Source organism: Natrix helvetica, assembly GCF_964273705.1.
Source record: "Natrix helvetica genome assembly, chromosome: 4".
NCBI lineage: Eukaryota > Metazoa > Chordata > Lepidosauria > Squamata > Natricidae > Natrix > Natrix helvetica.
Genome location: NC_138550.1, coordinates 7,043,137 through 7,057,444, shown reverse-complemented (window position 1 = coordinate 7,057,444; position 14,308 = coordinate 7,043,137). Strand labels below are relative to the sequence as shown.

General features: G+C 41.8%; 1 protein-coding gene across 6 annotated transcripts in view; it reads left to right on the top strand.

Annotated features, from left to right (window-relative positions):
* Positions 1–12,071, top strand: part of LOC309390542 (disks large homolog 2) — a 303,450-nt gene extending 291,379 nt beyond the window's left edge. For all 6 annotated transcript variants that reach the window (XM_081949959.1, XM_081949958.1, XM_081949963.1 and 3 more), the window contains 5 exons: positions 58–159; positions 1,812–1,984; positions 4,434–4,543; positions 10,655–10,746; positions 11,895–12,071. In XM_081949959.1, coding sequence (XP_081806085.1) covers positions 58–159; positions 1,812–1,984; positions 4,434–4,543; positions 10,655–10,746; positions 11,895–12,001 — 584 coding nt within the window. In that variant the 3' untranslated portion in view covers positions 12,002–12,071. The remainder of the gene's footprint in view (positions 1–57; positions 160–1,811; positions 1,985–4,433; positions 4,544–10,654; positions 10,747–11,894) is intronic.
* Positions 12,072–14,308: the final 2,237 nt, after the last annotated feature.

The window sequence follows — 14,308 nt, the reverse complement described above, 5'->3', positions numbered from 1 at the left end:
TGGCCAGTGTTTGTTACAAAGCTACTTCAGCCATCTTCTTTTCTTTCTGCATTTCAGTTAATTACACCAGGCCGGTTATTATCCTCGGCCCAATGAAAGATCGGATAAATGATGATTTAATATCTGAGTTCCCTGACAAATTCGGCTCCTGCGTCCCACGTAAGTATTGTATATCAGGAAGCATCACTGTGAATATTTCCTGGCTAGAATCAGGTGTAGTATGCTAACTGGTTGTGATCTGTGGTGGAATGTGGCCTGGATTTCCAGCAGGGAGGGGTTGCATTCCAGAGGGCAAAGTTGCGATAGTTTGGTTGGGGTGGGGAAAGGTCGCAGTAGCTCCTCCCTAGAACTTCTCAAAATACAAACAGTCCTTGACTTATAAACAGTGGTGGGAGAATTGGTAGTTAACTTTCTGGGCAGTTTGGTGAATTGGTTATTGTAAGAAATCATTAGGGCAGAGAACCGGTTGTTAAATTATTTGAATCCCACCCCTGCTTACAACCACAACTGAGCTCATAAATTCCTGTTGCTTAACAAGACAGCGAAGTGAGATTTATTCCACTTTACGACCTGTCTTGCCACCGCTGCTAAGTGAATCACTGCCATTGCTAGATTAGTAACATGGCTGTTAAGTGAATCTGGCTCTTCCCCATTGACTTGGCAAAAGTCAGAAGTTGCAAAAAGTGATCACATGACCTCATAACGACAACCGTCATAAATCCATGCCCGTAATCATAAAACTAGATTTTGATCACATGACCAGGGGAATGTTGCAATGGTCATAAGTGTCATAAGGAATATTGCATCCAGGTTTGGTCGTCACAATATAAATAAGATGTTGAGACTCTAGAAAGAGTGCGGAGATGAGCAACAAAGATAATTAGGGGCAATGGGGAATATTCTTTTTTTTTACTACCGGTTCTGTGGGCGTGGCTTGGTGGGCGTGTGTGGTGGATGTGGCTTGGTGGGCGTGGCAGGGAAAGGATACTGCAAAATCTCCATTCCCACCCCACTCTGGGGCCAGCCAGAGATGACATTTGCCGCTTCTCTGAACTACTCAAAATTTCCGCTACCGGTTCTCCAGAGCCTGTCAGAACCTACTGGATTTCACCCTGATTAGAGGGCTGGAGGCTAAAACACACGAAGAACGGTTGCAGCAACTGGTCTAGTTTAATGAAAAGAAGGACTAGGGGAGACATGATAGCAGTGTTCCAACATTTGAGGGGCTGCCTCATAGGAGAGGGAGATCAACCTGTTCCCCAAAGCACCTGAGGGTAGAACAAAAAGCAATGGGTGGGAACTAATCAAGGAGAGAAGCAACCTAGAACAAAGGAGAAATTTCCGGACAGTTAGAACAATTAATCAGTGGAACAACTTGCCTCAAAAAAATTGTGGATGCTCCATTTCTGGATGTTTTTAAGAAGAGATTAAAGAACCATTTATCTGAAGTGGTATAGGGTCTCCTGCTTGAGCAGGGGGTTGGACTGGAAGACCTCTAAGGCAGTGGTGAAATTCAAAAATTTTTACCACGGGTTCTGTGGGCATGGCTTGGTGGACATGGCAGGGGAAGGATACTGCAAAATCCATTTCCACCCCACTTTGGGGCCAGTCAGAGGTGTTAGTTGCCGGTTCTCTGAACTACTCAAAATTTCCGCTACGGTTCTCCAGAACCTGTTGAATTTCATCTCTGCTCTAAGGTCCTTTCCAGCTTGGTAACTCTGTAGGTCTGTACTTCAGAGAAAGTAAATATAAAGGGTCTTGGTTCGCTTAGCAAAACCGCTTTCATTTTTTTTTCTTTGTTTACTCCCAAGATACCACTCGACCGAAGCGCGATTATGAAGTGGACGGGAGAGATTACCACTTCGTCATCTCCAGAGAACAAATGGAAAAGGACATTCAAGAGCACAAATTCATCGAAGCTGGCCAGTATAACGATAATCTGTATGGAACGAGTGTGCAGTCCGTGCGATTTGTAGCCGAAAGGGTAAATGAGCCAGATGGTACAAATACAAAATGTACTATATATCATCTTGAATTATATTAAATGCAGTTGTAGATCTGTGTGGCTTTGATTTGAGGGAAGGCGCGAACCAGCTTACATAGAAAAGCATATGATTTTTGTCTATATAATTCCTAATAAGAAGAAGGCACGGTGGTTAGAATGCAGTACTGCAGGCTACTTCTGCTGACTGCCAGCTGCCAGCAGTTTGGCAGTTCGAATCTCACCAGGCTCCAGGTTGACTCGCCCTTCCCTCCTTCTGAGGTGGATAAAATGAGGACCCATGTTGTTGGGGGAGATAGGATGGCTCTGTAAAACTGCTTAGAGAGGATTGTCAAGCACTGTGAAGAGGTATATGTCTAGGTGTAGGTAGGTAGGTAGGTAGGTAGGTAGGTAGGAAGGAAGGAAGGAAGGAAGGAAGGAAGGAAGGAAGGAAGGAAGGAAGGAAGGAAGGAAGGAAGGAGCCGTGAGGTGCAGTGGTTAGAATGCAGTATTGCAAACTAATTCTGCCGACTGCCAGAAGTTCGATCCTGACCGGCTGAAAGTTGACTCGTCCTTCCCTCCTTCTGAGGTGGATAAAATGAGGACCCATGTTGTTGGGGGAGATAGGATGGCTCTGTAAAACTGCTTAGAGAGGATTGTCAAGCACTGTGAAGAGGTATATGTCTAGGTGTAGGTAGGTAGGTAGGTAGGTAGGTAGGTAGGAAGGAAGGAAGGAAGGAAGGAAGGAAGGAAGGAAGGAAGGAAGGAAGGAAGGAAGGAAGGAAGGAAGGAAGGAGCCGTGAGGTGCAGTGGTTAGAATGCAGTATTGCAAACTAATTCTGCCGACTGCCAGAAGTTCGATCCTGACCGGCTGAAAGTTGACTCGTCCTTCCCTCCTTCTGAGGTGGATAAAATGAGGACCCATGTTGTTGGGGGAGATAGGATGGCTCTGTAAAACTGCTTAGAGAGGATTGTCAAGCACTGTGAAGAGGTATATGTCTAGGTGTAGGTAGGTAGGTAGGTAGGTAGGTAGGTAGGTAGGTAGGTAGGTAGGTAGGAAGGAAGGAAGGAAGGAAGGAAGGAAGGAAGGAAGGAAGGAAGGAAGGAAGGAAGGAAGGAAGGAAGGAAGGAGCCGTGAGGTGCAGTGGTTAGAATGCAGTATTGCAAACTAATTCTGCCGACTGCCAGAAGTTCGATCCTGACCGGCTGAAAGTTGACTCGTCCTTCCCTCCTTCTGAGGTGGATAAAATGAGGACCCAGATTGTTGGGGGAGATAGGGTGGCTCTGTAAAACTGCTTAGAGAGGATTGTCAAGCACTGTGAAGAGGCATATAAGTCTAGGTGGAGGGAGGGAGGGAGGGAGGGAGGGAGGAAGGAAGGAAGGAAGGAAGGAAGGAAGGAAATAAGGAAATAAGGAGCCGTGATGGTGCAGTGGTTAGAATGCAGTATTGCAAAATAATTCTGCCGACTGTCAGAAGTTCGATCCTGACCGGCTCAGAGTTGACTCAGCCTTCCATCCTTCTGAGGCTAGTAAAATGTGGACCTAGATTGTTTGGGGGCAATGGGCTAACTCTGTAAACCGCTTAGAGAGGGCTGTAAAGCACTGTGAAGTGGTATATAACTCTAAGTGCTATTGCCATTGCTAAAATAATGATGAATGGTCATAATTACATTTTGTAATTATAAGATGAATTCCATTTAGAGGTAGATCTCGACTTATGATTACAACTGGAATCGGAATTTTTTGTTGCTAAGCACGGGGGTTGCGAAATGCCCGGTTTTACAACTTTTTGGCCATGGCTGTTCAGTGAATCACTCTAGTTGTTAAGTGAATCACACGTGCTGTTATACGAATCTCGCTTCTCCTGTTAATTTTGGAGGTTTTTAAGAAAAGATAGGACAGCCATTTGATCAGAATGGTATCAGGTCTCCTGCCTTGAGCAGGGATTGGACCTCCAAATAGTGTAACATCCTTATACAGCAGCTGCTATTTTATTGCTTTATATTGTATTGCTATAGCTTGCTAAGGGACGCGGTGGCTCAATGCCTAAGACGCTTAGCTTGTTGATCAGAAAGGTCAGCAGTTCGGCGGTTCGAATCCCTAGCACCGCTTAATGGAGTGAGCTCCTGTTACTTGTCCCAGCTTCTGCCAACCTAGCAGTTCGAAAGCACGTAAAAAATGCAAGTAGAAAAACAGCGTTCCATGCGCCTTCGGCATTTAGCCACATGACCACGGAGACGTCTTCGGACAGCGCTGGCTCTTTGGCTTTGAAACGGAGAAGAGCGCCGCCCCCTAGAGTCGGGAACGACTAGCACATATGTGCAAGGGGAACCTTTACCTTTATAGCTTGCTAATTTTGAAATTGATCCACTCTTGTGAGTTTTATTTTATTTTATTTTTCCTTTAAATGCCACCTCAAAAGTAAACCTTTCCTCGTTTCCTGTGACTACAGGGCAAGCACTGTATTCTGGATGTATCGGGAAACGCAATTAAACGACTTCAAGTTGCACAACTGTACCCTATTGCCATCTTCATTAAGCCTAGATCGTGGGAGCCTTTAATGTGAGTACTGTCTTTTCCAGCCTTCGTTTTGGATCATGGGGTGAATTGGGATAATATTTTGGGGGGCTCCAATTCGATTGTGCAAGAAGAATAAAAATGAAATGCAGTCGGGAAAGGAGAAATATTTAGCCCCAAAAGGAAACCGATTTGCCCGGGAGGGGGGGGGCAGCTACAGAGAAAATGGGGTGTGGAGGGAGATTTGTTTATAGGGAGCTTGTCCTGGGTGTGGAAGTGTGTGCCTGGTGAGTCTAGTCCAGAGGTTGGCAACCTTAAACACTCAAAGAGCCACAAAGGTCCTAACCGGAAGTCCCCCGTTCAATTCTGAAGCCGAGCAGACATCCGGTTCCAACCCCCTGCTTAACCCTCTACACCATTTCTCTTTTTTTAATACATTTTATTTATAAATATATATGTATTTGTGTTACAACCCCTGGTATGCCCAAATAGACTCCTGCCTAATATGTAATACAGCCCAGGTTCAAATCCCAGTAAGGGTATGGCTAGCTGATGAGAGCTAAATAGCTTGAAATAGATCTATACTAGTCTCCCTTTATTGCGGCGCCGAGGGGCAGGGCCTTCTCTGTGATGGGCCCAGCCCTCTGGAATGACCTCCCCCCCGACATCAGGACAACAACCGATCTCCGCTCCTTCCGCATGAAACTCAAGACCCACCTGTTCCAACTAGCCGGCCTGGCTTGAATTATAGCTATTCTAATCCCTCTGGATACAATTTTAAATTAGGTTTGACTCTGGGTGTTTTAATTGTTTTTAATTGCCTTTTGCTGTTTTTAATTAATTGATTATTTATTTATTGTGTGTGTATAATGCTTTTTGTATATCTCCTCCTTGTCATTCATTTGTTATGTAGTAAATTGTACGCCGCCCCGAGTCCCTTGGTGGAGAGGGTGCGGCATATAAAAATGATAAATAAATAAATAAATAAATAAATTTATTTATCAGCACAAATACAACACACACACATACACACACACACACACACACACACATATATATATATATGTTTTCGTAGATTTTCACGGGTGTAGATATGCTGGTTTTTTTGTATTCGGGTCTTTTCCCGTGTAAGGTTGAGATTGTCTTTGCAACGTTTCGGCAAGATCTCACCTGCCATCTTCAAGCTGTGGGCTTAAAATGTGATCGGAGCTGCCGTCTTTCTGTAAGTCTTGGTGGGAGGGGGTGTATATATATAAAATGTTTATATATATATAAACATTTCCCCCCCTAATAAACAAAACTTAACTTAGTTCTTTTTTATTAACCTTTATATATAAAACCCAAAAAAATCTAATCTTCCTTTCATAGGTACCATTCAATATTCATATCCAATTATTACTTATCATAGCAATACATATGTATACATTATTATCATTATCAATTATTTATTTAACTATATTTATTGTCACTAAATTTCACTAAGTTTAACTAGTTTTAGATTATACCCTTTCATCTATCAACCTGTATCTTTCCAGTAGCAAAACAGTCTCATGTCTTCTGCCATTTGTGGTATCAGTCCTCTAATCATCTCTTTAATCAAATTTGTATGGATTTGTATGTATTGTATAAACATCTCCAACTTCTTCATCATATTTTACTGTTAGATGTTCTAGATTTTCCAACTTCTTCTCAGTCCTCTCAAATGTGTTTGATAATTTCTGAATTTCTAACAATATCTTTTGCAAACTTAAAGTTTCTTTCTGCTGATTGTGCCATTATCTCCAGATGACAAACACTGCTGCTCTGGCTTAGGAGGTTTTTACAAGATTAAGCATAAATTCACAATAAGGTCTTATTTTCACTTTTCTCTGGTTAAAGGTATACTTCAAAGGAACAACTGTATGCTTTTCTTCTTATCACTCTCTATAGACAAAACAGTGAGACCTTGAAGTGCCAAGCCAGAATCATCAGTGAGGAAAGTAAAAGTGTTTTGTTTCCAATACACAAACCTCTAGCCTCCGAGTAGCAGTGTCATCTTCCCCTCTGTGTTACAACGTTCTTTGTTGCTTTTTGTATCTTTTTTTATTCCAAGTTTTAAAAAAAGTCAAATTCTTGAGTGAAATAGAGAAGAAAAAGGGGAAAAACATACACAGTAATGAAGGAGAATTTTAGTCCATAGGTTGCAAAAAATAATGATAAAAAAAGAAGAAGAAAACTAATCCATTCGGTTTGAAAGGCTTGCATAAATTCCATCCATGAAAATAACATTTAAAAAGTAAGGTAACCCACTGTCCAAAACCATTCAAAGCCTAATTCCGCTGCTTATTTCTTCTGTTCTCAAATTTAAATTAACTTTAAGTTTTTTATAGGCAGTCTCTTTTAAAACCGTAAAAAATCCTCACCAGCTGGAGACACTTTCTCTTTCTGTATCCTTCTGTTTTGGAGCCGCCGCAACTTCACCAGCCTAATGGCTGGACTTTTTGTCGCCAGCTTGAAGAACTTCTCTTGGATCGATCAGGGATTTTGCGATATCCCTGAGATCAGCAAGACGTATTCTTCCTGTTCACCGTCTCTGCAGGACAGTTTAGGTCCGATTGGACCACCCAGCAGCAAAAGTATCGGCTGCAGTCTTGGAGCATCGAGACCGCACGTCCGTATCGTCGCGACGTTGGCTCCTCCTCCCCCCCTACACCATTTCTGACAGATGGCTATCCAGTCTCTTCTTCATCCATTGATGAAGCTATCACAACTTCTGAAATGAAGCTGTTTCATGGATTGATTGTTCTCACTGTCAGAAAATGTCTCCTTATTTCTAGGTTGAATCTCTCCTGGATGAGGTTCCATCCGTTGTTCCTTGTTTGGCCTTCAAGTGCTTTGGAAAATAGCTTGAGCCCCTCTTCCTCTCTGTGGCAGCCCCTCAAATATTGGAAGGCTGCTGTCATGTCTCCCCTGGTCCTTCTCTTCCCTAGACTAGCCACGTCCAGTTCCTGCAACCATTCATTGTATGTTTTAGCTTCCAATCCCCTCATCATCTTGGTTGCTCTTCTCTGCACTCTTTCTGGAGTCTCAACATCTTTTTTATAGTGTGGTGACCAAAACTGGATGCAGTACTCTAGGTGTGGCCTTACTAAGGCTTTATAGAGCTGTATTAGTACCTCACGTGATCTTGATTGAATCCCTCTGTTAATGCAACACGATCGCAGGGGTGATGCAACAGTCATAACTTCAAAAATACATCGTAATTGATTGTTTCTGAGGCCATTGTAACTTTGAAAACTATCGCTAAACGAACAGTCATAACTCAAGGACTACCAAGCGACTGTGGATCTGCTTCCTTCTATGACAAAGCCAGAGGTTGTTGTTTTTTTTAATTTTGGTAAAATGTTTCTGTCTGGTTTATTTACATTGATTTTCTAAAATTAACCAAAGCCTGAAGGGGAGGCCATGTCCTATGACCCAGAAGCCAGCCAGAGTAATTTCAGTTGATGGTTAAGAGGCAATTATTCTCACAGAAGCACACACAGCTCAGCTACAGAAAAACACAGATTTTTCTTAATGTTCCTGGGCTGAATGTATTTATTCACTGGAAATAGATTGTAGAAAACAGCCTGGGACAAATTTATTTATTATTATTTATTTTATTGAACTTATTAGTCGCCCCCTCTCCCCACAGGGACTCGGGGCGACGTACAGAGCAATAATCAAGATAGCACCATAAAATCGTGCAGAGGAGGTAAAAATAAGTCCATAAATGAATGAAGCTCTGATGTTCTAATTTTAGGAATATTATTTTAAAAATATTTTTTATTATGTGTTTTCCTTTATTCTACATCATATTTCCAGTTTTGCAACAACCGGGTACTGGCTGTATCAAATCCTTTTTAAATATACATAGTATTACACACCCTGATCACAACCATTATTCTCATGGTCATACGGTATGATTGCTTTTAAATACATGATATTTTACATCATGGTTATATCCCTTATTTTCATAGTTGTACGATGACACTCTATATATTTCACATTCTATACATTTTAATCCATAGTCAGGTACCATAGTCTAATATTAACATTGTTCGCATTATATATTCTACTGTATATCCATATAGCTGTCTTTATTTCTAGTTTGTTGATCTTCTTTCATTATTAAGTTTCTAATCTCTTTTATTCACTGGAAATAGATTGTAGAAAACAGCCTTGGTCAAATGAAAACAAGACTATTTTTGACTGTGCACTGTGAGGAAAAGGAAGGTTGGGGAGAAATATAAAAATATTTGTAAAACGTATAGAATGTAGATTTAGGATGTTACTCCCACATACCATCACTCTGCTAAATAACTAATTCCCACAACAACACGGTCAAACTGTTTACTAACACTGTATTACTATTACTCTTCTCATCCTTCCTATTACCTATCTCCTTCTACTTATGACTATAAACTCGTTGCTTGTATCTTTATGATTTATTATTGTTTTATTCCGTTTCCTAGTATGGTTTTGATTGCTTATTTAGTATCCTATGATACAATACAATAGCAGAGTTGGAAGGGACCTTGGAGGTCTTCTAGTCCAACCCCCTGCCTAGGCAGGAAACCTTATACAGTTTCAGACAAATGGCTATCCAACATCTTCTTAAAGACTTCCAGTGTTGGGGCATTCACAACTTCTGGAGGCAAGCTGTTCCACTGATTAATTGTTCTAACTGTCAGGAAATTTCTCCTCAGTTCTAAGTTGCTTCTCTCCTTGATTAGTTTCCACCCATTGCTTCTTGTTCTGCCCTCAAGTGCTTTGTAGAATAGCTTGACTCCCTCTTCTTTGTGGCACCCCCTGAGATATTGGAACACTGCTATCATGTCTCCCCTAGTCCTTCTTTTCATTAAACTACGCATACCCAGTTCCTGCCTAAGTGTTGCATCTTATGATTCTTGATGAATGTATCTTTTATTTACACTGAGAGCTTATGCACCAAAGACAAATTCCTTGTGTGTCCAATCACATTTGGCCAATAAAGAATTCTGCTCTGCTCTTATTCTATTCTGTTCTGTTCTATTCTATTCTTTATATTCTATTCTATTCCATTCCATGCCTTATTCTGTTCTGTTCTATTCTATTCTATTGACATAGAATAGGCATAATACTCCTTCTATTTTTTTGCCTCCTGCACAACCTCCTTGTGAGGTAGATCAAGCCGTAAGAGTGTCACTGGTCCAGTCACACAGTGAGCTTCCATGTCTTAAATTAGGGTTCTTTTTGTCTGAATCCCAGAACAACCTTGCAAGGTAGGCCTGTCTGACTGGCCCAAAGGCGAACCATTGAATTTCCATGACCATGGCTGGATTAGAACGTGGCTCTTTCCTATTATTAATCTGGCAATTTAACCATTCAACAGTACAGGCAGGAAATGTGTGCACAATGTTTTCCACTTGCCAATAATTATAATTTCCAGAGGCCCCAGTAGAATAAACCGTATTTTCTCCCCAGATGTCTCTGCTGAATTATCTGAAGCATTATTTTTTTCGCTATGGCCCTTTGGGGCTGAAATTTATTGCTTTATTCTTATTTCCGCCAAGGGCGAATGAAATGTGGCTTGAATATATATTTATTTATTTTATTTATTTGTTTCGATTTATCAGTCGCCCCCTCTCCGCAAAGGGACTCGGGGCGACATACAATTAAATCAAAATACAAGTGTGGCATGGAGGAGGTGACATCAATATTTAACAGTCAAATACAAATGGAAGCCACTAGGTTCAAATAAATAACAATAAATTAAAACAATTAAAATAGTTAAAAACCCCAAAATTTACGATTAAAATATTAAAATATTAAAATTGCCAGGGAGGTTAGAAGGTTATAGTTAAGCCAGGCCGGCTAGTTGGAACAGGTGGGTCTTGAGTTTCGTGCAGAAGGAGCGGAGATCGGTCGTTTTCCTGATATCTGGGGGGAGGTCATTCCAGAGGGCTGGGCCCATCACAGAGAAGGCCCTATTCCTGGGTGCCGCCCTCTGACACTGCCTGGTGGACGGCACCCGGAGGAGTCCCTCTCTGTGAGAGCGAATTGGTCGTAGGGATGTATGGGGCAGAATGCGATCCCGCAGATAGCTAGGTCCCTATATATTCCCTTTTCTTTACTGAAGCTTTCAAACTGTTTCAGGGAAATGAATAAACGTCTCACGGAGGAACAGGCTAAGAAAACGTATGATCGTGCCATGAAATTAGAACAAGAATTTGGAGAATATTTTACAGGTGCGTTTGACAAGGCTTCCTTTCTTTCCATGAAGGAAGGGGAAGTGGGTTGTTATTATTATTATTATTTTTCCTGGTGGGACTTTGGGGATAATGAGAAACTGAATTATACAGGGGGTCCTCGTTTACTGACCATAGTTGGGACCAGCAATTCCATCACTAAGTAATGGCGATGACCTGTGACTTCCTGCGGCCCTCCCCATGGACCGAGAAGATGGCTGGGAAAGTCGCAAAAGTCGAAAGTCCCAGGATCCCAGGGGCATTGTAATTGTTGTAACTTCAAGGCCCGTTCTAAGTCTCCTTTTTCAGTGCCATTGTAAGTTCAGTCAATGAACAAGTGGCCGGTAAGCGAAGACTAGCTGTAGTACAAATTGCCATGTACAAATTGCCCTCGGAAGAAGATAGCAATCAGCTTAGCTTCGTATATTTGTTTTGAATGTTCCCAACTCTCTAAACATTCAAGCAACTATTCACTCTGTCTTCAGTCAAACTGGATAATTAATAAATCGATCTATATAAAAAAGGCGGTGTGTGTGTGTGTGTGTGTGTGTGTTTGTGTGTGTGTGTGTGTTCCAACATAACTCTGGAGCGCCTCGAGCAATTTCAACCAAACTTGGTACACAGATGACTTACCCTCTGGAAACAAATATTAGGGGGGGGGATATACCCCTGGTGTGTGGGTGTGTCTGTGGGTATGTGTTCCAGCATAACTCTGGAATGCCTGGCCCGCTAAGGAGAGCAAGTGTGGCATCCTAGAGCAGCAATTGCCTGTGATGTCATGGGAGGGAGAAGGGAGAGCCTGGGCTGTTAAGGCAAGCAAGTGCGGCGTCCTAGAGCGGCAATTGTTTGTGAGGTCAGTTCCTTCGCAGCTTCCTCTGGAAAGCCAGCCGTGATGTTCACCCTCCAGTGGACCAATGGGAAAGCACCTGATGGATTTGGGGCAAAGTGCCAGGATCTTAAGGGCAGGAAAGAAGAGCACATGGGAGGGGGAAGGGAGAGGGCAGGGATGATGGGCTGCTCCATTGCAATATTTTCAAGGAAGGCTTATTATCTGGGGAGGTCTTATTTTCAGGGAAACAGGGTAGATACTAAAAAACTGGCCAAATTTATTTCTGAAAAGGGATTGAAATTTGTTTTCCTTCCTCCAGCAATTGTCCAAGGAGATACCCTAGAAGATATATATAACCAAACCAAACTTGTGATCGAAGAACAATCGGATTCCTTCATATGGATTCCTTCCAAGGAAAAACTATAAAGTCACCGACCCACCTCTGATCGCAACGGAGAAGTATTTAGAAGAAAAAATTAATCCTAACTTATTTGGAAGCTTCGGGGAGGGCTGGGGGGGAGGGAGGGGGGAAGTTACTTTCACATTTCTTGCTGTCAATGTGATTACTATTATTCTTATTTTCTGAACGTACAACGCAAACTCTCGGAAGCCATGAAGGACACTTGATTTGGTCATAAAAGGGGAAGAAAAAGAAAGAAAGAACATTTTTTTAAAAAAAACAACAAGGAAAAAAAAAACAAGTCCACCATATTAAATCTCTCTCTCACACACACACATGCGTGTACACACACACACACACACACAAACTGTACAAACTGTTCAGTGTGCTCACCACACAGCTTTGTAAGGATGGAACCCGGAGGCAGAAATGACCAGATTGCTGCCTCCTTTCCAGCCTGTAATGGCTCAGCTCAGTGGGTTTCTTGGCAGTTAAAAACCCAACAATCTCCTGGGTGTCTTAATCCTACAGGATGTATCCTTTGAGTAAAACGGATGTGAAGACAAGTCCTACCTAACACACCTCCGGAGGAAGAGCTGAACAACCTGTAGCTTTGCATCCATAAGCCACCGGACTCTGCTGAGACCTTGAATGTTTTTATTATGATTAATTTTCCCAGATGTTGGATTGGAGGCTTCCTTGGATCATCGTACATCTGCATTTGCAGCACCTCGATTTTCATATAACTATGCATATCTCTCCTTCCTGCCCCTCCTCCCTGTCCCAATCCAATCTGGGGGCAAAATTTCTCCCCCTCTCAATTCCAAGCCCCCCCACCATTGCCTCTGGATCTTACTCATTCTATGACATTTGATGGGAAGGAAAGCTTTCATATTGAAGTGCGTTCACACATGAACACGCGACATTCAGGGTACTTAAAACTTGACCAAGAAGAAGGGTACAATTGTGGGGGAGGGAGGGGGAAAGCTTGACATGTTATTTTAATTATATCTATATTATCATTTATATGAAGATAGAAGGCACTTAAGAGATGGGATAATTTATTAAAGAATCTATATTGATGTATAGGCGCTAATTTCTATAGGTAACGAAATATTTTGTGAGACGTTTTGTAAAGATTAAGTCGTCGAAAGGTGAATTACGTTGCACCTGGGCGGGCAGGAGAATGCAAAAGGTGAATTTTCAATTTGCACTATTTCATTCTTTCTTTTTTCCCCAGTAGATTTCTTAAGAATTTTAACTTCTATATGTTCGTCCTCCTTTGTTTGAATTTAGGTCTCATGTTTTCCTATTTTATTTTAGATAAGAAAAAATTACTTTGCATAATACACCTAAAATGCACTTAGTACAATATATATATATATATATATATTCCCACCTCACCCTCATTTCCCTCACTCCCATAAATAAACTATTGGGGCGGTTTGAATGTACTTTTTGGGGTTTTTTTTTCTAATTAAGCAGCTGCCATTATAAAACCTCTTACCAGCTTTTCCATAATGGTTTTATGGAGAATTTGCCAGTAGGAATGGTTGCTAAAATGCCAGTAATTGGTCCAAAGTAGTTGGTAAAGTTCTAAACAAAATATTACACTTCAGAAGCAGATTTTTGAAGTCAACCAAAATAATTCATTGGAAGACCACTATGCATTTTATATTTTTAAAACATTAAAAAGTTCAACTTTGTAGCAATCATCTAGAAATTCTGCTAATTTGGGATGGGACTTGAATAACTTAACAACTGGTTCTCTGGCTGGGTAGGCGTGGCCAGTTGGTCATGTGACTGGGTGGGTGATATCACTCATCACACCCAGCCCTGCCTCCCAGCCACTTGCCTCAAAGGCAGAGTAGGATTCAGCCAGTTGGGGGTAATTCCACCACTGGCTGGCCCCGCCCCTGCCTGGTTTTTTGGCCATTTTCAGGCCATTTTGGGGGCCGTTTTTCAGGCCTTCAGGCCGTTTTGAAAATATCCCAAAAAATGGCCTAGAAAACAGGCCAAAAAACAAGCAGGGGTGGGGCCAGCCAGTGGTGGGATTTGCCAGTTCATCGAACTGCGCAGAATATTAACTACCAGTTTGCCTGAACTGGTGTGAATCAGCAGCAGACCATCTCTGGCATAAAGACTCCCTTCAAAAAACAATTCAGTTGATTCCCTGGAATAATCCACTTCGCAGAACAACTCACTTTCTTCATAGAACAACTCAATTTGCAGAACAACTAAGCAGTTCCAAACGACCAATAAACTAAAACCTGGCCAGTAACGGTTTCTGCTCTTTCCAAGTTTCTTTTTTTCTCCCTATAAATATATTATAT